Genomic DNA, 21,463 nt, shown 5'->3' on the forward strand with positions numbered 1-21,463 from the left:
GTATAGTTCAATTGTAAAATTATTATCTAATTACTTAGAAACGTTGATAATAAACCAATTTTCAGATAGTAGCAGTGTTCTTTTCTTGTATAGTTTTAATTTAATTTAATTTCATTTACTTTTTACTATGCTATTTTTTTTGTGTGTGGCAAATACATCACACACAAACCCAGGCTGTAACTAAAACACAACATAATTGACTTATACATTCATTTATACATAACACACATCATTAAATATATCCTTAAACTTGAAAAAATTGTAAGATTGCAAAATGACATAAGAATTAAAATGTAAAGTTTACTAATAGCTTTAAACAGTACAATGGAATGTTCAGTATTTATTACGTAAAACATAAGATATACATAAAATTGTCTGACATTATACTGAGAAAGTCAAAGATAACATTATATCTTTATTTAAATGTACCAAATGTACTATCGTTATAAAAATAAAAAAAATACAATTAATTTTGGATTAATTGTTTGTTTTTTTTAGAATTTCACTGTGCTATAATGTATATGTGACAATTAAAGGTTTTTTTTCAATCCTATATTAAATCAATATATGTTGCATTTGTTTATGTTGTATTTCTAATTTAAAAACTTAAACCAGAGAATCTCTAAACACAAAGGTTTTTTTGTTGTTTTTTTGCTCTGTGGTTCATCAGTGATGTCAAACACAATACATAACACCACGCAGTGGTTTCATTTTTAGTTTGTTTTATTAAAAGTTTAAAAATCACAATTTTTTAAACAGTTCTATCCTAAACTCACTGTATGCAAACCTCAGCAGAATGTCGCTACGCTAATCACAATAGTCTTTAACTCAACATAGAAACACATTGCTTTATGAAAAGGTGAACATCAAATGAACTTTCAAATCACGAAAAGGATGAAATCCTGCTGTTCCTGCATCGTTTACAATAAATAAAGCGCTGTATGAGGCACAGACCGCTCAGAAATCAGTGAGATTATATGACTGAGGAGTAAAAATCGATTCATATGGGTGTTCCATAGTAACGGCTTGTCCAAAGGGACACATATGATGGACTGTAGTTATGTAAGGAGTCTCCATTTTCAGAGCAAAAGCTGTAATATGTTTTGAGACATTTTCCGGACTTCACTGCAGTGTTTTTGGTAACATGACAAGTTTTATAGTGAAATAAATATAAATAGTTTGTGATTCATTGTTTCTTGCTTCCTAAAATCTTTTACATTTCTTGGAGATTATTTTTAAACAGCCGGGCTTCCTCTTATTCCTCTGCCAAGCAGAAACAGCAGTTCACCCTGTTGTGTTATTCAAGCCTTAAATCTTGTCGAATCGAAGTGTACGTATGAAAAGCTCATGGGAACCTGGTGATTGTTTTTTTGGCACAAATTCGCTGAAAGGCTTCTTTCTGATGGTGAGGGCAGCTTTCACATGTAAACACATCTTTACTTACTTTAACCTCGTGTGGATTCATGGGAGGAATGGTGGAAAATCACACACACACATACACACACATTCAGGCTGCTTTCCTCACCTGAAGAAGAATGTTTGGCCCTACCATGAGATATTTAAAAAAAAAAAAAAGACAAAGACAAGGACATATGAACAGACAGGGAAAGTTCCGGAGAAAGAGAGTGGGGGTTGGTTCAGTAGTCCTCAGCTGGAGAGAGGCAGACCGACAGAGGGACAGACAGACAGATGGAAAGAGAGAGAGAGAGTCTTGATGAGGTAGATGTCAAAAACAAGGAAAAGTGATAATTGATTCATCAATGATTCCCTTTTTTATATATAGAAATGACTCTTTGACACAATCTCTTTTACACAAATCATCATGATAAATTGATTCATTTCCACCTATGCTGTAATACAGCTTTAGGCAATTCCAGAATTTAATCCTCTCTGTGTATTCAAACTCTGAATACGTCTGAAAATAGCGATTGTCACAAACGACATCAGTACACATCAGTGCTAATCAAAATGAGTTTTGAAAATAGCAGTGGTTAGCTAGCTTTAAGTACATTAGCAAACGTAGCAAGCTGGCTTTAATGTTAGCATGAGGTGTTAGTGGGGGAAAAATTCTGCTGCCATTATGGTGCTTTTTACATTTTAAACAATTTTTTCATTCGTGTGTTTCTATCATGCATAGAATATATTTTTGTGGTATGCAGCCAAATCAGTATTTTCAAAGAAGTAATTCATGTGTGATTGAAGCCAGCACACACGCCGTCTTTTTCCTAACTTCTGAAGGGGTGATTTGTGAAGAGTAATAAATGTGTCAAAAGAACAGATAGCCAGGATTTGAAGTGGTGCCTGGGAGAGAGGGTCATGAAGCGTTTATAAGTGACTCACGCGTAACTTCTTTTTAAAAATAGTGATGGATGGGCTCTGCCACCATCATTTTATATAATTGGAAAGAACCTAAGATAATGGTGACACATATAAAGGGTACAGGGGCAGGCGGTCAGGGCCAGCAAAGTCTTCTCTGCTGGCCTAAACACTATCAGAAGCACTGACCTACATTTACAACCTTAATTTTAATATTTGTTCCAGGAAATGTTATTAATTTTTTCCCAACAGTTTATTCTCTTCATTTCGTAGTGTTTCTCTTGGCTGCACTGCTTTCAGTACGTGTTTGTGGATGTTAGATTTTTTGTCCATTCAGATTTCAGCCTCTATGTGCTGCCAATCTAATGTCAATCTAATCTGCCCAGGGCCTTCACAATCAGTAGTGCTGGCTCTTTTACCATAGTCTCTATAAGCAATGGTTTTCCATCCTCTGATTGGTTGGTCAGAGGAAATTGCTACAGCCGAGTTCGACTGGCAAAACACGTCTGTAGCTCTGCATACATCTGAGTTAGACTTTTTTATGCCTACAGAGGAAGACAAATTGGTTTGGTCTCGGACATACTTAAAAATACTTATTCAAAAAAGCTAGCTTGTGAGGAGGTCGGCTAGCTAGCTTGTCTCAGCCCAGGAAAGGGTTTGTTCACCACTTCCAGACCAGTGAATACGAGCGGTACCACGAGTCTTAACTGGGTTTCTTGCTTTAGTAAAATGGTATTCACCCTCCATATGTGAAATGTCTCTCTCTCTCTCTGTAATGCCACGCGTTGTTATATTTCGTTTTTGTACTGTAAAGTATTGATGGTTTCTATAATTGTGACGTGATAGTGGTGGTATTAAGAGGTGGATTAAGTTGGGTAAGTCCCCACTGAAGGCCCAGGTACCAAATGCATGGCCCACCACTGAAAGGGTATATAAAGATTGTGTACTGACTGTTTTTTTTGGTGCTTTCTATGTAACTGCCTGGCTTTATTTCTGCTCAATAAAATCTTTCTTTTTGACACCACAAACTTGGATCCTGAACTTTTTTTTGGCCATGACACCATTACATATTTATTAGACATTATAATTATTACAATTCATATTGCAAAAAGTTGACGAGTTAAAGAGGGCATGGCCTCTGGAAAGAAGAAGGTGTGGCCTCAAGAAAGGCAGAGCTGTGACAGAGCTGTGTTCTAGAAATACTAAGGTGTGGCCTCTAGAAATACAGAATAGTGGCCTCTGGGAATACAGAGGTTGCAATGAGGGAGGCGTGGACTGTGTCCATTCGACTAAGTGAGGAAGGAGTGGTAGCACAGTGGATAAAATGTTATGCTTCTGATTGGAAGGTTATGGGTTCAAATCCCAGCACTACCAATCTTCCACTCCTTGAGCAAGGCCCTTAACCCTCATTTGCTTAGCTGTATATCTGAGATAACTGTCACTTAGGATAAGGGCGTCTGCCGAATGACATACATGTAATCTTAAAACTCATACAACAACGAATATAAAATGAATAGAAGTGTGTGGTGAATATGTTTAAGCTAAGACTAAATAAATAATTAAATAAGTGATATTGGAGTTTATTTCGAGTTAGAAGTAGAGGGAGAAGAGAAACAGGCATGCGCTGGTTAACAGGCCGTGACACAGGCGACTGCTTACTTTCGATGGTGAGGATACACGTGCTGGCGGCGCTGCCGCGGCTGTTCACAGCCTTGCACATGTACTCGCCCTCATCCTCGGGGAAGGTCTCAGGCAGGTAGAGGCAGTAGGTCTCACCACGCTCAATGTACTGATAATCCTCGCAGTCCTGCAGCAGCTCACCCTCGAACCACCACGTAACCTCAGGCTTGGGCTCACCCGTGATCTTCACTGTGAAGCGCACAGGCTCAGAGTCCACCACCGTCTGGTTCTTCAGCGGCTTTTTGAACCACGGAGCGCCAGAGCGGACGTGATCGTCCTCCTCGTCGAAGGTTGCCGAGCCGTTCACAACGCTGCCTTCATCTTCATCTTCATCCTCCTTTTTCTGACACACATACACCATAACATGTTTCAGGAATTGTGGTCCAAAGCATTGGTGCATACAAATCCGTCAAGCATTAAGAGGGGCATATGAAACATTATGTGTTTTTTTTTCTGACTATTCGAAAGCTGCATTTGGCAGATATGCCAGAAACATACTAACCGATCCATGGGGTGAAACTAAAGCACATACAACATCATCATCATGCTCCTCACAGCGAACACAAGCCTTTTAATTCAAAGCATCGAAAATACATTTTGGATCAACCCACTTCAACTGTCATCTCTTAAACAAAGCGTCATATGAACGGTTTACTTTTTGGAGTGCTGAGTCGATTTCCTGCTGTTCGAACTGCATCCTCTGGAGCTTCTGCTCTTCGATTCTCCTCTTCTCTTCCTCCTCACGTGCTTTGGCCATCTGTTCGAACCGTGCACGCATGTCCACTTTCTGCTTGAATGGTGCGTCCTCTGGTTTCGCAGCGCCCTTCATGTCCTCGTCCTCATCCTGCAGCCGAGAAAACATACACGTCAACATACATCATAATGGACAAAATTTTGTGGACATTTTGCTATAATATTTGTATGTGCTTTTGAGCAACCCATTGCACATTTAATCTCTCTGCTCTTCTGGGAAGATTTTCCTTTAGATTCTTGAGTGTGCTCATGGAGATTTGTGGAGATTATTTCAGACACAAGGGATTAAGTAGTCAGGTACTGATGTATTGTGAGAAGGACTGGGATGCAGACAGCGTTCCAATTCATCCCCAAGGTGTGCAGTAGGGGTGAGGTCTGAGCTCTATAGCAAGCCACTCGAAATCTTCCTGTTTCACACTGTACTGAACTAGATTTCTAAGAATTGTCCTGATTATCTGAACATCTGTGTATCTGCTTTTGATATGAATTGTGTTTTAAATAGTTTTCAGGAAAACATTTTTTCAGAATACTTTATTGATCCCACAAGGAAATTGTTATTTCTTCTCATATCCTAGCGATGTAGGAAGATGGGGTCAGAGCGCAGGGTCAGCCATGTTACAGCGCCCCTGGAGAACAGAGGGCTCAGAGGTCAGTTTGGTGATACCAGCCTTCTGATCTTAAAGCCCTTGACATGCCCTAACCACTAAGCCACCACTTTTGCAGGTTTGTGGATTTTTTTGGAAGTAAAATTCAAATTTATTTTCTTTGGGTGCTTAAAAACAGTTTCCTTTTTTAAAAAACTCTTGAGTTCCTAGGGATCTGGTAAAGTTCCTGGGTTTACAAAAGGGTTCATAGACGTGTTTCCTGGATTCTGTTTTTCTAAAAAAAAAAAGTTCTTAGCTTTTAGAAAAAGTTCTAATGTTCCCAATAAGAAATATTCTCAGTTGCTGAAGAGGTTGTTTATGTGCCTCTACATATATAATAAAACTAGTCATGTTTGTGGCTCGTACCTCAGCACAGCGCTCTGCTTCTCTCTCTTTGATCTCATCATCGATGGCTTTCCTCCTTGCTCGTTCCTCTTCAATCTTCTTCTGAATCTCCTCATCTGTAAGCTGCTTGATCTTTTCAAACTTCACCTTCAGGTTCTTGGCCTGGATGGTGCCAGTTCTCTTCAGTTTTGTTAGCTCCTCATACTCGGTGCTTACCACCTCCGTCGTCTCATTGATTATTTCCTGAGACACACACACATGCAAGGCAGAATTTGTTGGAGTAAACATGCTGGAGTTTGTGTGATAAACATTAAGGACAGTAAGATTTATATTAACCTCGCCCATCTCCTGACGCATCTGCTCAAACTCTTTTTTCTCCATTTCAAACTTCTTACGCCGTGCCTCCTCCTTCCTTTTCCGCTCCTCTTCCTCTTTTATCTTCATCTTCTCCTCGAAGTTGATCTCCAGCTTCCCAGGATGCAGTGCTTCCTGTGACTCCGTCCTCAACAGAGTCTCGTCCTCATCCTGCACCTATGGGGACACACCGAGAAGGGTAGCTTATAGAATAGCTCAACTTTATAAAAATCAGACATGCTCTGTACTGCTGAGCAAAAAAATAAGTAGGCGTCACCAAGCAAAATATAACCCAGGCAAATTTAACAGAACATTCCAACAGAACAACTTAATAGAAAAGAATATAAAGTTTATGAGTGTAAAATACATTTAACTAAATAAAATTAATTTGAGTAGAATAAAATTCTGTAGTCTCAAAAAGAGTATGTACAAACTAAATAATGTAAATTATTTAAATTATTAGTCTGTAGAATGTACCTAAATAAATCTAAATAGAATAGATCTAAAAAGCATAGACTAGATGTTAATTCGATAAAGATGATAATGTACAGCTAATAAAAAACAGAAATAAATAGAAAAAGAATAAAAATAAATTGAAAGGAATAGACAAATAAAAAACAACAGAGAATAGACAAGAATAAAATGTAACTGAATAGAACACAACAACAAAACAAATAGAATGGAACAGAACAGAAAACAATAATAAAAACTAAAAAACTAAATAGCAAGACTGGAAGATAAGTTAACAAGTAATAAGAAAAATAAAAAAAACAATAGAAAAACAATAAAACAGACTGGAAAATATTTCAGTGAGAGAAAATAGAGTACCACTGAAACAACAGAAATCAATAGAATAGAATAGAATTAGCTGGAAGATAATTCAATAAGAGAGAATAAAGAACAGCTAAAAAGTAAAAATACATTAATATAAAAAGGTACATTATAGAATAGAATAGAATAGAATAGAATAGAATAGAATAGAATAGAATAGAATAGAATAGAATTCAGTAGGAGAGAATAAGATACAGATAAAAAGAACAGAACAATTATATAATGGAAAAGATTATCGTATATAACACAATAGAATAGAGTAGAATAGAATAGAATAGAATAGAATAGAATAGAATAGAATTCAGTAGGAGAGAATAAGATACAGATAAAAAGAACAGAACAATTATATAATGGAATAGATTTAGTGTATAATACAACAGAACAGAACAGAATAGAATAGAATAGAATAGAATAGAATAGAATAGAATAGAATAGAATAGAATTCAGTAGGAGAAAACAAGATACAGATAAAAAGAACAGAACAATTATATAATGGAATAGATTATAGTGTATAACACAATAGAATAGAATAGAATAGAATAGAATAGAATAGAATAGAATAGAATAGAAACTTTATATAAATGTTTTTACGGTTTAATCAGGCAGGTTTGCATCTCCCAGAATAATGGCATATAATCGCCTGTGCCATATATATTAACCAATATTTCAATAGATTTAACATATCTGAATTGTTCATTTGATTAGAAAGTGTCTTACTTCTCCTGCCCCAAGCACCTCCACATCGTCCTGATCCCGGAACAAGGTTTTTCCAGAGACACAGATTGAAAAAAGCATACGAGAGAAGCACAGCAGCATTGCAACACGTGAGCACACACTCATATCATTTTAATACACTCATAGCATATTTCTTTTCCTGTCACATTAAGGATCTCTCCTCATGTTCAACCTTCTGCTCTATTCTGGTTTATATTGTAATAAATAATATGGGACACTTTACAGACATGACGGAAGAAAACATAAAGTTCGCTGCTGAGGATCGAACAAAACAACAGGGATTCAAATTAATATCTAATAAATAGTCAATTTATTTTAGTGTATAAAAGAAATCAGCAGGATTGTGTGCTAAGTTGATCTATAGATTAGCAAGCAAACATTAAACATGCAATTATGCTAGTCATGTAGCAAGCTAGCATTTTAAGCAATAAACTAGTACTGTCAAAAGGTAAAAATGTGTTCCTCTAGCAAGCTAACAATTTAAGAGATATGCTAGTACTATGGCAAACTATCAATTCTTATTGTAAAAAGCTATCCTTTTGAGTGATAAGCTAGTATTTTAGCAACCTAGCATTTTGAGATAAGATAGAGTATTGTTGAGTCCTAGTATTTTGAGATATTAGCTAGTAATGTAGCATTTTAAAAGAGAAGTTATTATAAAGAACTGCAATTTTTTAAATATATATTACATAAATGATATATATACTAGTTTTATTTTTGCTTTAGACAGTTTTGATATGGAAATTGAAGTTAAGCTGGTTGCAGTATTAGCTCAGGAGGATTGCTGTGAATTGACCATGACCATGAATTGATATTGTGTTAACTCTTAGAGGTGAGTAGATGCATGCTAATCAGTGCAGGGTTGAGCAAGCTTGCCTCACCATGTTCTTGCGAGCTTCGGCGAACAGCCTCTTCTCCTCCTCCAGGCGACGTTTGGCCTCTTCTTCCTTCCTCTTCTGCTCTTCCCCACGGCGCTGCCTCTCCAGATCCTCAAAGCTGATGGCCAGTTTCCCAGGAGTGGCTCCCTCATCGACGCTCATTGCAGCCAGCAGGATGTCATCTTCCTCGTCTAGGTGCTGAAAACAGACAAGCACCCGAGGTGTACTATTTAGCTTTAGCGAAGCGAAGATGTTTTTCAGGCGATCCTGATCCCTTTTTCGCGTATTTGTACTTTAAAAATTTCCTTATGGTGAAACTTTTACTTTAACTTCACTACATTTCAAAGTCAAATATCTTTTTACTCAATTACATTTCACAAAATCAGTAGTTGCTTTTTATTTATGAGCAGATAAAAACCTAACTGGTCAATCACACAGCAAGCCACTATTTAGGGTAGAGCACAAGTTCTGTTTTAAACTAGTTATGATTGCTGCTTGGGGGTCAGAGCAAAAACAATTATCGTTTTTTTCTTTTTTTTACCGTTTGCACAGTCGTGTCAATTATTACATAATGTCATGGTCACTTCGGGACCCGGAGTGTGCACCCACCACCCGGAGAAGTTCCCTCACTCATACACTCAGAAAAGAAAAGCGGGGGTTGGGTGACGCCACCTCAGCCTTCAGGGTTTTCGGCTTTCAGGCTGTTAGCTGTGTTAGCTGATTCTAAAGCCTTTAATACATCATAAACTGCCCACCCCAGACAATGATGTTTAATGTTGAATCGTCAAAAAAAGCAAACTTTGAACAATTTGTGGGCTAAACCTCTGAGGCCTGCCTACAGTTTTTTAAGGAAACTATATAAAGCATTGAATCCGTGACAGGTCTGACCATGCTCTTTCTGGCATCAGCGAACGCCTTTCTCTCCTCCACGATGCGTCTCTTTCTTTCCTCCTCCACACGTTTGTGTTCATCCTCCAGTCTCTGTCGTTCCAGCTCTTCGAAGCTGAGCCTGAGTTTCCCTGGTCGGATCTCTTCCTTCTCATCTTGTCTCGTCTCGTCCTCATCATCCGGAGCCTGGACCACCAAGACATAAACCAGAGATGCGTTCAGTTTTTCTAAATGTTTAAAATCAATCTGGTTTGTGATGTAAGGAACATCGAACACATTTTATGTGTGGAAAATAGTCAACAATAGAAATGATGAAGAAAAATCACCACTTACTACAACAAGTAGTTGATTAGTTTCCCTTAATGACATGCCATGGTGTGTTTCATTGCTGCTCTATTATACTACAGCAGTTTCATTTTCAAGTCCTTTAAACAATTTTTTTTTCTGTTTTCACTTTCACAAATTAATGAGATGCTTATAAACGACTGTAACCATCGTAACATACAGTTACAGTTCAATTCGGGGGTGAGACCGCCACTACAAACATTTTCCTAATGACCGTACTGAGCTACATGGATGAATTTTGCATGTGGTGTAACTTATATGGTGTTTTGGTGTATTGTAATTTTGAAAAATTAGTTCAAGGTAATGTAATGTAATGTAAATATGACAAATAAAGGCTATTCTATTCTAAATATAATGGAAAAAATGGCACAAGAAGTTAACACCAACAGCTTCATTATTAGTAAAGACACAGTACAGATCACAGTACCCAGTACCATCCACAAAAAGTCACAGCTTTACCTCTCACACTGGCGACTCCATTTATCATTGTTCAAAAACCTTATTTTTTCACCATGAGTGCATCTCTTTTTCTTAGTTTATAGTAAGCATCATGAATAATGAGCCTAAATAAGGACCATAAACAAATAAAGAATTAATATAAAGTGTGTACCATGCCCAGTTTAGCCTCCTCAAAAGCTCTCCTCTCCTCCTGAAGCCTCCTCTTGGCCTCCTCCTCGGCCTGCTTCTTTTGCTTATCCTGTCGCTCCTTCTCCTGCTCCTCAAAGGTCAGCTGCAGCTTTCCTGGAGTCATGCGCTCCTTCTCTTTTCCCTGACACTCCTCATCATCCTGCAAAACCACAAATACATCAGAACAATCGGGCAAAACTGAGACATCTTTCCATACCTCTTTTATATTTAGATTTTTCAAAAACCTGGTTTGCAGAAACAGAATGCCGCTTGGCCTCTCTGAACGAACGCCGGTTCTCGTCATATCTCTTCTTCTTTTCCTCCTCACTCCTCTTCTTTATCTCCTCCTCTCGACTCTTCTCCATGTCTTCGAAATTCATTTTGATCCTCCCAGGTTGCTTTTGCGATTTCATTGGGACGACTTGCACCAAAACACTGCTATCTCCTTCCTGCAATATGTAGTTGTATAAATAAAAATGTTATGGAATCTTGACTGATCTGGTGTGTGAAATCTGATCTTTAACACATCAGACCTTTGTATAAAGAATCCAAGAGCACTTCTGAATACTTTTGAATCTTTTCATTTTTAAAAAAGTAAAAACTATTTTTTGTTTCCTTTTTTCGTTTGGAGAAATCCAAAAAGGTATGTGTATTACTTCACATCTCCAATTTTTTTGTGTTGATGTAGAGTCAAAAGCAGTGATTGAGCCATTAAGAGACAACAAATTTTAGCCTGTGTGTTGCTCTTTAATGGAAAAGGAAGGAGCTGGTGCGTGAGCAGAACTTTTGGTCCTGAATCGATTCAAAACGAATCAGTAAATTCCTCATTTGACTATTTGACATTTGTCACCAAATTAAGTCTAAAAATGTGTCTGTATTTTAACTTAAAATCTTCTTCTCTTGATATATCGGGTGTTAGCTGTAGTAGCTAAATATGTGCTCAGGAAATAAACAGAACGGCCATGTAACTGCATGCTGCTGCAACAGACTCATTATCTAACACACAAAGAGACAGAGCCAAGCAAGAGATAAGGCTTGGCTCGTTCCGCTGGCTCAGCTGCCTCTGTTTGCTATGTCCCAGATAGAGGGGTCTAATTCGGTCCCTGACAAAAAAAAAAAAAAGTGGCTGACAGCTCGTTTTAGACTGTGTGGGAAACAGTTGGCGGTCACATGTCGTCTGGACCTGCCACTTTACAGCCTGAGACTCGGAGTTCTGAGGCAGATGCGACGGAGACAATTGGTCCACGTCAGGGCCGTGTTTATTTTTAAAACAAGCAATCTGGATAAAGGGGTGTTTTCTTATTTCTGAACAATAATCATTTGCAAATTTGTAACATTTATTATCTTACACTGACCTAATGAACCTAAACTGGTTGACTAACACACTTCCACTTACATGCTCTCATTTTAAGCTACCATATGCTCTTATTAGAGTCCTCACTTTGCTAACTTGGTTCATTGACCGGATATGAGATTTTCTCCATATGATCGCGGAAAAGGATAGAAATCCAAAGTTTGACGAAATCTGTTGGTCTTAATTGTTTTTATTTTTGCTTTGAGAACTTGCTGTAAACCAGGAATAAACCAGGAAAGTAATCATTGACACTTTGTCTTTCCCACTCCAGCCTGTCTCTGGAAAGTGGTGAAAACAGCATGGCCTCCTCTGCCAATTACAGCTTTATCTGCGATTCATACAAACTGCTCACACTGGAGACTCCTTCCCTAAATGCACTTACTCACCATCTCTGCCTTCTTGGCTAATTCCTTCTGAATCTTGGCCTTCTCCAAGGCTTCCTGGGTGATGCGCTTCTTCCTCTCTTCCTCCATCTTCTTCTTTTGGTCTTCCTGCCTGTGCTTCTCCATCTCAGCGAACTTCCCCTTCACACTGCCTGTGGACACATCAGGAGAAGAAAGGGTATTAAGGACTAAAAAGAAAGATATAGATTTTGATTTTGGACTCTGTCTGTTTTTCTTGCGTTTCTGGACTCACCGATGATCTTGGGGACATACGATTTCTCGACCGGTTTTACTTCCTCCTCCTCCTCCTCGTCACTAGAAGCAAGCAGCTCTTTTATCTGCAGAGGATAAGATGGCAGGTTAGAAAGGATTTATCTGGGGGATCATCTGCATTTACGTGGCCTGCACTGTGATTACACCGTAATGGCTGGTAAACCCGTTAGCATGGCCTACAAACGGGAAACAGATTGGATCTTCTAGAGCAACAAACTAGTTGAAAGGCAAATAACACACAAGAATTGGAAGAATGTTTTGTGTAGTGATGATTCTGAATTTCACGGTTTTGGCTCTAAAAAACAACTTATGTTAGACGGAAAACAGGAGGAGAAGATTTAACCAGACTGCCACACACCCACAGTCAAACATGGAGGTGGAAGCTTAATAGTTTGGACATTTTCTTGAAGCAGGGTTATTCCAGGTGAAAAGGAAATCAGAAATAACATGTCTATCATTTCATACTCCAAACCAAGCAATTCCACCTGGACTGCAGCTAATTGGAAACAATTTCACATCCAAGCACTGCAAGCATTATTTATAGAGCAAACAGTTGGCCGGTGTGTTATCATGGAATGGCCTGCCCAGTCACCGCATCTAAATCCTAAATCCTGAACTGCTTTGGGATGAACCACATCGCAACTGGATGCCAAGAGTGTGTAAAGTTATTCATGCTAAGAGAGGATTTTTCAATGAAAATAAAGTTTAACAAATGTACATTTATATATTTGTTTGGTCAAAGTAAATCTTCATGCTGTTCAATTCCTGTGTTTTTTTTTTGTTGCAAAGTAACAAAAGAATTCATGTGTCTCTTAAAAACCATAAAAGAGTTTCCAAACTTTAGAGACTCTGTACATACTGACCAATTGTTTTTTGCGGATTCTCTCTCGCTCTTTGATGTACTGTTCCTTCCGTTTCTTCTGCTCCTCCTCACTCCTCATGCGGTTCCTCTCCTCTCTGACCTTCTTCATGGCCTCAAACTTGCTCTTCACATCTCCTTTGCCGATTTTTGGGACGTAGCTCTTCTGCACTGGTTTGTTGATCTTGAGAAGCCTCTTTAGAGAGAAAAGCAAGCAAGATGATGACAAGGATGGTCAACACTGAGGCTGAACACTGAGCTGCTTGAACCCAACTTGACTATCTGATTTGTTTAAGAACCTCCAAAGGACATCCTACCAATGTCCTTACAAATTTTACATAGATAGCAGTTATTATTAAACTGACACTTATTACATTTATTACTGACACAGGATATCATCCCCTCCATACCTCTTGCTTCAGAGCAACATCTGTCAGGTTGGCTTCGTCCTTCTCAGTCGAGACCTCTAAGCTCCCAACATCATTCATGTTTTCCACTTCGGTGAGCCCAGCCTCCAGGCTCTTCTGTGGCCTTTCACGCTTCCTCGTCCTGCCACTCTTCTTTGTTGACTCTTCTTTTCCTCTGTCACACCATTCATCTCCTCCTCTTTAGTCTCAAGATTCTCCATGACATCAAGGTGCATTGAGTCATTAATTTGCTCTGTGTTTTTAACATTTTCAAGGGCTTTGGGCACTCCGGCTACGTCGGTCATTTTGGCTTCTCTGTTAGAAGAGATATGGCCTAAAGATAGATCCTTCAGATGAAGCCTGATATCAAGAAGAAAAGAGAGAACTGAATCAACAAAAATATTTTCTCTGGAACATTTCAAGGAAGTACAATTATCGTGAACATTAACACATTAATCACACTTTAAGAATTTAAAGAACCACATCTGTAGCAGGGGTACATTTGATTTATTTATAAGTATATAAAAAAACAGACCATTCTACTCTTGATTTATTGTTTAGTGGGCAGGGCCTAAAAAACCTGTTTGGCAACAAACAAATGCACTTAAATGTAATCATTTAGCAAAGACTGTAGATAAAATGTAGATAAAAATTTGAACGCATATTACATTTATGTATCATAACATATAGTCTATGGCATAAGTATTCCCCTCTGAATTTGGAGATAAAGCGGATTTAACTGGGATTATTCTCAATCATTTAATCCTGCTAATGTAGAATTACATCATTGGCCCATTTTGCCTGCAAGCCTCATTTATTATGGCTCCATTTTGCCATGTAGAGAAAACGAGAGAGACAGACTGGGTGCTTTATTTCTTTGACTGTTTCCATCGATTTCAACTGATTAAAAATGCTAACATGACATTTGGACTTGTTTTTTTAGAAATCTTCTATGACTCAGAGGTCTAGACAGGGATGTGGGTGTTAGAATCTTTCTGAAGTAGCAGTTTTACCACAGCACTGATGCTTATTTGTTGCTTGATAGCATAAATCAGAGACAATTACCCAGAACGCGATGTTTATATATACGTTTTCCGAAATCTATAATGATTTTCACCAAAGTTGATGTTACTTCCACACAACTATATAATTATTGTATGACCTTAAATTAGTTGAATCACTGTTTTTTGGCTACATTGAGAAAAAAAAATTATGATCAAAACAGGATCAGGATCAGGACCAGGATCAGGACCTGCCAGAGGAACAAAAGAAACCGACCCCAATTTCTTCATTACTTTTGCATTGCTTTTCCTAATTCTACTGATCATGCTGTGGTTATATTTTCCAATTCATTTTTAAACTAATTCCTGTTAAAACTAGCTTTGCAAATGTGTTAATTGAAACAAAAAACAGCTATATTCGTTTTATAGCCCTAATGTAAAAACTAAAGAAGCAACCATTCGCCCTCAACACAAAAATTGTGCCTGATTGAAAACATCTAAAACCTCTGGTTTAAGGGGATGCTGTGAAAGTTTGAGTGAAAATGCTAACAGCACAAAACTTCAGCTTTCTGAGAAGTCAAAAGTCTAAAACAGACCTAAGCATAAGTCTGTATTCTTTTGTTTTCACCCCAAAGGACTTTTCATTATCTTTAAACTGTCTTACATGACCAGTGTCATCACTGTAAACATGTTGAAGTATTTTCACTCCTCCTACGTTCATGTCAGGAAGAATTGCAGTGTCGCATGTGTTCGGTGAGAGTGTAAATGTTTAGTCACACGAGAATTTAGTGGAATTTATATGGAAATGACCAGATGTGACCAGATGACTTAACATCCCAAAAAGACACCATCTGTTTTTGTATGCTGTGACACAAATCAGGCAGCTTCTTTTCTAATATGAAAACACAAGCTTTATTGTCATTCTTCCACATATACAGGTCTAGAATGGGGTGTTTAAAGCTAAACTATTGTTAGCAGTCTTCCTCCGTCTGTTTTTTCCGCAGGTGTTATAGATACACTATAGGGACAAAAGTTTGTGGACGCCTGACCATAAGATTTGTATGCACTTTTTGGAGATCCCATTCAACACTTAGTCACCATTTGCTCTCATTTTACCTGTAATGTTCTGGGAAGAGTTTCCACTAGATTTTGGAGTATGCTTGGGGAGATTTGTGATCATTCAGCTACAAGAATGCTAGTAAAGTCAGGTATTGATGTAGACTGGGAATGCCTGGGGTGTTCTAATTCATCACAAAGGTGTTCATTAGGGTTGAGGTCAGAGCTCTATAGCAGGCCACACAAGATCTTTCACTTCAACTCATGTAAACCATCTCGTCATGAAGTTGACTTTGTGCACAGGGGATTTGTCATGCCGAAAAAGGTTTGGGTCTGGTAGTTCAAGTAAAGGGAAAATTCAAAGCTACTGCATCAAAAGGCATCCCACACAACCGTGTGTCTCCAACTTTGTGGTAACAATTTGGCTGGAAAAGTTAGGTGTCCCAATACTTGTGTCCAGATAGTGTATTTACAAAAATCATAATTGAAAAGCAATATTTGGAAATGAATAAGGATAAAATAAAAAGTAATTGTCATAATGAATAATAATAGTTATAATGATACTAATAATTAAATATTACCTCTCAATCAACTATAAGACATTGTTTTATCATTGTTTGGCTAAGAGATAGCTTAGATATATTACTATATGTTTTTTTAAAAAGAATGAAAATGGGATGAAAAGATGACTAAATTTATTCCGATGATCTTGAAATTTGGCGAAAGAGCAGTAAAGATAAATGTCAAAATACACAAATATGAATGAAATGTTTTTGTTTTGTCCATATTATAGAAATCAAGTGACATGTCATTAAACACCACAGAGAACCCTGTGAAAACCAATTTTGGTTAATAAAATTACAATAATCCATCCAAAATAATTGTATAATAAAATAAAGATTTGGATTTTCTAAAGAGATCAAAGCATGGCCTGTCCCCTTTCTTGATGACCTTCCATCAAATGATTGGAATTGCAGATCAGAGTTCACTAGACTTGAACTTTGAAATGCACCACAATGCGAATATTCTTCAGTCTCCAGTCTCTCATGTGTAAACAAAAGTTTGTAGAAAGATAAGAATAGCGTTATCATGCCTTCTTAATAAAATGGCTAGGCTGTGTTGCTAGCTAGGCTTATCAGCTTACTAGCTAGCGTATTTCTTTTTACTATGTAACTAAGAGGTAAAAGGGAAGATAAGAAGCTTAGCAAATAAAGATCGCAACATTACTTAATATCTAATAACAATGAAAGCTAACAGTGCAGCATCCTTAGTAAATGTCTGGTCATGCTAGTTTAAATTATGCTACTAGTTTGTCGATTTTGGGAAATAGAAGCGAATACAGACGTGTTAGGAACTACAGCATGGTGGATGAGCCAAAAAAGTCTGAATGATATTTGGAGTGAACGGATGCAAATACATGTACAGATAAAAAAAGAGTGTCTTCTTTAACAACGTGTTAGACAAACACACATTTTTTAATGTCCTGATCATAATTTTTAAGAAAACATCTTTAAACACACAATCACAACACTGTGTACATCCATAAGTGTATACACACATCCTTTATATTTCCTTTACTCAACAACTTCTGAATTTTATTTAACAGGTAAATGCATTATAACAGCTGTAAACAGATGTGCATTTACCAATTACCCTCTTGCACATCTTATCATGTTACAGAAAAATGAAGCATAAACTCCTCCGTCCTTAAAGCTTTCCATAAAACTTTACAGAAAACTGACATTCTTATAAATAATAAACGGGAGTTAAAGGAAAAAATGTAAAAGTGAATTTTAGATGTTTATTTCTAGCTGTAAAATCAGAGATACAGTGGTGTGAAAAAGTGTTTCTGATTTCTTATTTGTTTGCTTGTGTGTCACACGTTAATGTTTCAGATCATCAAACTAATTTAAATATTAGTAAAAGATAACAGAAGTAAAAACAACATGCAGTTTAAATGATTTTTATTATTGAGGTAAAAAAATATTTCCAAAACTACATGGCCCTGTGTGAAAAAGTGTTTGCCCCCCCGGTTAAAACTGTGGTTTATCACACCTGGGTTAAATTTGTCTCACCACACCCAGGCCTGTTTACTGTCACACCTGTTCGCATTTAAGAAATCTCTTAAATAGGACCTGCCTCACAAAGTGTAGTAGACCAAAAGATCCTCAAAAGCTAGACATCATGCCGAGATCCAAAGAAATCCAGAAACAAATCCACAAAACAAATGAGTTTGATGATCTGAAACATTCAAGTGTTACAAACATGCAAAAAAAAAAAAAAACAGAAATCAGGAAAGGGGCAAACACTTTTTCACACCACTGTAGATTGAATCTGAAGCTATTATACTAATAGATTGTCATACTTTTCCATCCTGTTTATAGTTACAGAAAAACCTACTTACATTATAGCTTCTATAAACAGTTGTTCAATCCCCCAAGTCTCTATATTACTCTCTCTAGAATTTAATAGCAAAAATAGCATTTTTTCCTTCCATAAATGTCTAATAAACATTTTTGCGTAACATTTATAAACCAGCAAAGCTTTAAATCAGCGGTAGAGGATCATTTTTTGTGTTTTGATAGATTTTTGTTTGACAGAAAAGTAATGTTCTCAGAACATTGTGGATGCATAGTATATGTACCGCTAATGGGAAAAACTTCCAGCATCCCATTGGTTAGATTTTATGGAAGAACTTTAATTTCCACAGGACATAATCCAAGCACAGTATGCAGAGACTAAATTTAACTGCTGTCAGGGAGGGGCCATGTGACTCCTGGCTAATTTTGTAAAACAGCTATGTGAAGGGGGGGTTTTAACACACACACACACACACACACACACACACACACACACACACACACACTCATACAGCTTTTATCATTATACTTTAAAAAGCTTTTGTATTGCTCTGTTTTTCGTGTAATCTTTTAAAATCGAAATTTAGGATTACAATTGACCTCAAATGTCTACATAATTTCCACTCATATATCTCCACTTTAATGATGCACACACACACACACACACACACACACACACACACACACACACACAGATAACATTTAAAGGTCAAAATATATCCATTTCATTGTAAAAAATTACATTTATCAAGTTATTTTTAGCAGAGAATTAATTATTATAATATATTATTATGTATTATTATTATTATGATTAAATATTAATTTACTATTTAAAAAGTTAAATTGTAGCATAGTGTATTTATATTTTTGTGTTCATATATTTCTTTGTTTCTTTGTTTTGTAAATATGTAATATGGAAAGTATGTTGAGCTCGAATAAACCTCGTTCCATGATGAGCATCTATTTATGGGCATCACTGAATGTAATCGCTCCATTTCTGGATAAATCTGAGATTTTAGTATTCATTTATTTTTATTTTTTAAAGTCACATAGGTATTTTTAAATCAAGATTTCTATGAATTATTATGATGATATCATGTCATTTCTTGATTTATTCTTATGTAATATTAGGAAAAGACTATGCTTAGTTTGGACAATAAAATGTAATTAAATGAAACAAATCCCAATATAAAAGAAAACATCCCAATATTTTTTTAATTGAAATCATAAAAGAGGCAAACAATAATGCAATAAATTAAAAATAAATAATTTTATTCGGTCATTGTTTTTGAAATAAATAATATTATTAAATAATACAGGGTTGTTCAAAAAGAATGAACCGATTTCATTACACAATATTTTATTAAGGAAAAGTAATACAAAACTCCAGCCAAGTCACAAGTATTATTCTCATAATCAACTAAGATAATTCCTCTTTCAAATGGTCACTGACTCATTCCATGGCCATGCTTGAGAACTGAAGCAATGCGTCATGATATCGGTTCATTCTTTTTGAATAACTCTGTACATTAAGAAAGTTAAAACGTATAAATAGAATAAAAGAAACCAATTATAAATTTACAGAAAGTATATATTTTTTAAATGTACATAAGTGAAAAATAAATGAAATAATAATAATTTTTAAAAAAGTTAAAAGATAAAATAAAAAAGTTAGCTCATTTCACTTCTAGCTATAAAATCAGACATAGATAAAACCTGAAATTATTAAAATCAATTCTGTGAGAGTAATCATGTGTGTAATTGATTACTATTAAAAAAATAAATAAATAAATAAAACTACAAAATTAAAACTGACCGGTTTGTAGTTTCTTCTCTCTTCTCCTGATTCTCATAGGAAATTTTCCCCGAAATAAAAGCTTCTGGAGTCCAGAGTGATCCAGATCCGTAATTCCACAGTGTGCTATGTGTGTATGTGTGTGTTACTCTGATTAACAGCAGAATGAGTGAGGCATACAGACGAACCTGCCCTGGCCATAAAAGCCCTGTTACACTGGCCACCACATTCCGCACTCGTCACCACTCTACAGCTGTCACCACACACACACACACACACACACACACACACACGGCTGCAATTTTTACTCACCCAGTTTCCTATATTTCTGGTGAGCCCTGCAGATGAGCATTGTGGGGCTTCAGAGACATCAGTGCCACTTTTGTGCTTTGAGTAAGTAAACAGTTTACAGGGTTTCTGTTGTTCTACAAGTCAAGACTGTAAGAGTTACTGCTCATTTCCATGTAATACTCTAAAGTTAATTAAGCATCATAGTCATTCACGACACTCTGAGTTAACAAAATCAGTGAACTGAAGACAATTAATTCAACTACTGGAGATAATTCAACACTATTGGTGACAATTCAACACTATAGTTAATTCAACTCTGAAAGATTTAATTCATCACTAGAGTGATTTCAACACCACAGGAGTTAATTCACCACAGATTAAGTTAATTCAATTAAATTCAACTTTACAAGAGTTGAGTAAAAACCACGGGAGTTAATTCAGCACTACAAAAGTAGATTCAAGACCACATGAGTTAATTCACTAGAGTAAGTTTAACACCACAGGAGTTAATCAAACACTAGAGTTAATTCAACTCTACAAAAGTACATTTAAGTACATTCAACATTACAGGAGTTTATTCAACTTTACAAAAGTAATTTAAACATTACAGGGGTTAATTCTACACTACAGGAGTTAATTCAATACTAGAATTTGTGTTAAATTAACTCCTGTAGTGTTTAATTAACTGTAGTTAAAATGTAGCTAAAAACAATAAACAACACTGAAGGTAGTTGAAAACTACTTAAGTAAATGTAATGTTGCATGGGTTAATTCTACCCTGGAGAAATTATTTTGTGTGTGTGTGTGTGTGTGTGTGTGTGTGTGTGTAAGTGACTATTAGTCAGCATTATCTTCCTGCTTTATGATAACCTAAATACCACAGCTGCTCAGTGCTAGGAACACACAAACACACAGACACACACACACACACACACACACACACACACACACATAAAGCTATATTTAACAGCTCAGACTCAGAGTCAGTGAAATGAATAGACCACGTAAGATGACAGTGACTGTATATATTTATTTACATGCAGAGTTTTCCTCAGGAACTTCCTGTGTGCTGATTCGTCTCTGCTCTTCTTGTACTAAAATAAGGAGGCTGAGGACACAGCTGTTCAACTCAAACACTATATCTGAGGAGAACAAATGGCTGCAGCCTAGAACTCTCTAAAACCTCTGCAACCTGCTCTGAGGGGGAAAACACTCAGACATGTCCACAGTGACAAAGCTGCTGGTCCATTTTTAGGTTCTCAGGATGTCTCAGTGAGGGAACCTGTAA

General features: G+C 36.7%; 1 protein-coding gene across 3 annotated transcripts; it reads right to left on the bottom strand.

Moving 5' to 3' along the window:
- Positions 1-705: 705 nt before the first annotated feature.
- nexn (nexilin (F actin binding protein)) lies at positions 706-20,064 on the bottom strand. Of its 3 annotated transcripts, XM_046870269.1 has the most exons (15): positions 19,906-20,064; positions 13,676-14,032; positions 13,270-13,461; positions 12,387-12,471; positions 12,137-12,285; positions 10,642-10,845; positions 10,380-10,556; positions 9,425-9,610; positions 8,540-8,734; positions 7,641-7,670; positions 6,075-6,269; positions 5,760-5,981; positions 4,652-4,840; positions 3,976-4,339; positions 706-1,651 (listed from the first exon to the last, which is right to left on the bottom strand). In XM_046870269.1, the coding sequence occupies exons 2-15, from the start codon at positions 13,751-13,753 to the stop codon at positions 1,638-1,640; spliced, it is 2,280 nt and encodes a 759-aa protein (XP_046726225.1). In that variant the 5' UTR covers positions 13,754-14,032; positions 19,906-20,064; the 3' UTR covers positions 706-1,637. The 3 variants fall into 3 exon arrangements, with proteins under 3 accessions (XP_046726225.1, XP_046726226.1, XP_046726227.1); XM_046870270.1 differs by lacking the exon at positions 7,641-7,670 and having other exon boundaries at positions 19,906-20,063; XM_046870271.1 differs by lacking the exon at positions 706-1,651 and having other exon boundaries at positions 4,162-4,341; positions 19,906-20,063.
- Positions 20,065-21,463: the final 1,399 nt, after the last annotated feature.

Source organism: Silurus meridionalis, chromosome 17 (assembly GCF_014805685.1).
Source record: "Silurus meridionalis isolate SWU-2019-XX chromosome 17, ASM1480568v1, whole genome shotgun sequence".
Taxonomy (NCBI): Eukaryota; Metazoa; Chordata; class Actinopteri; order Siluriformes; family Siluridae; genus Silurus; species Silurus meridionalis.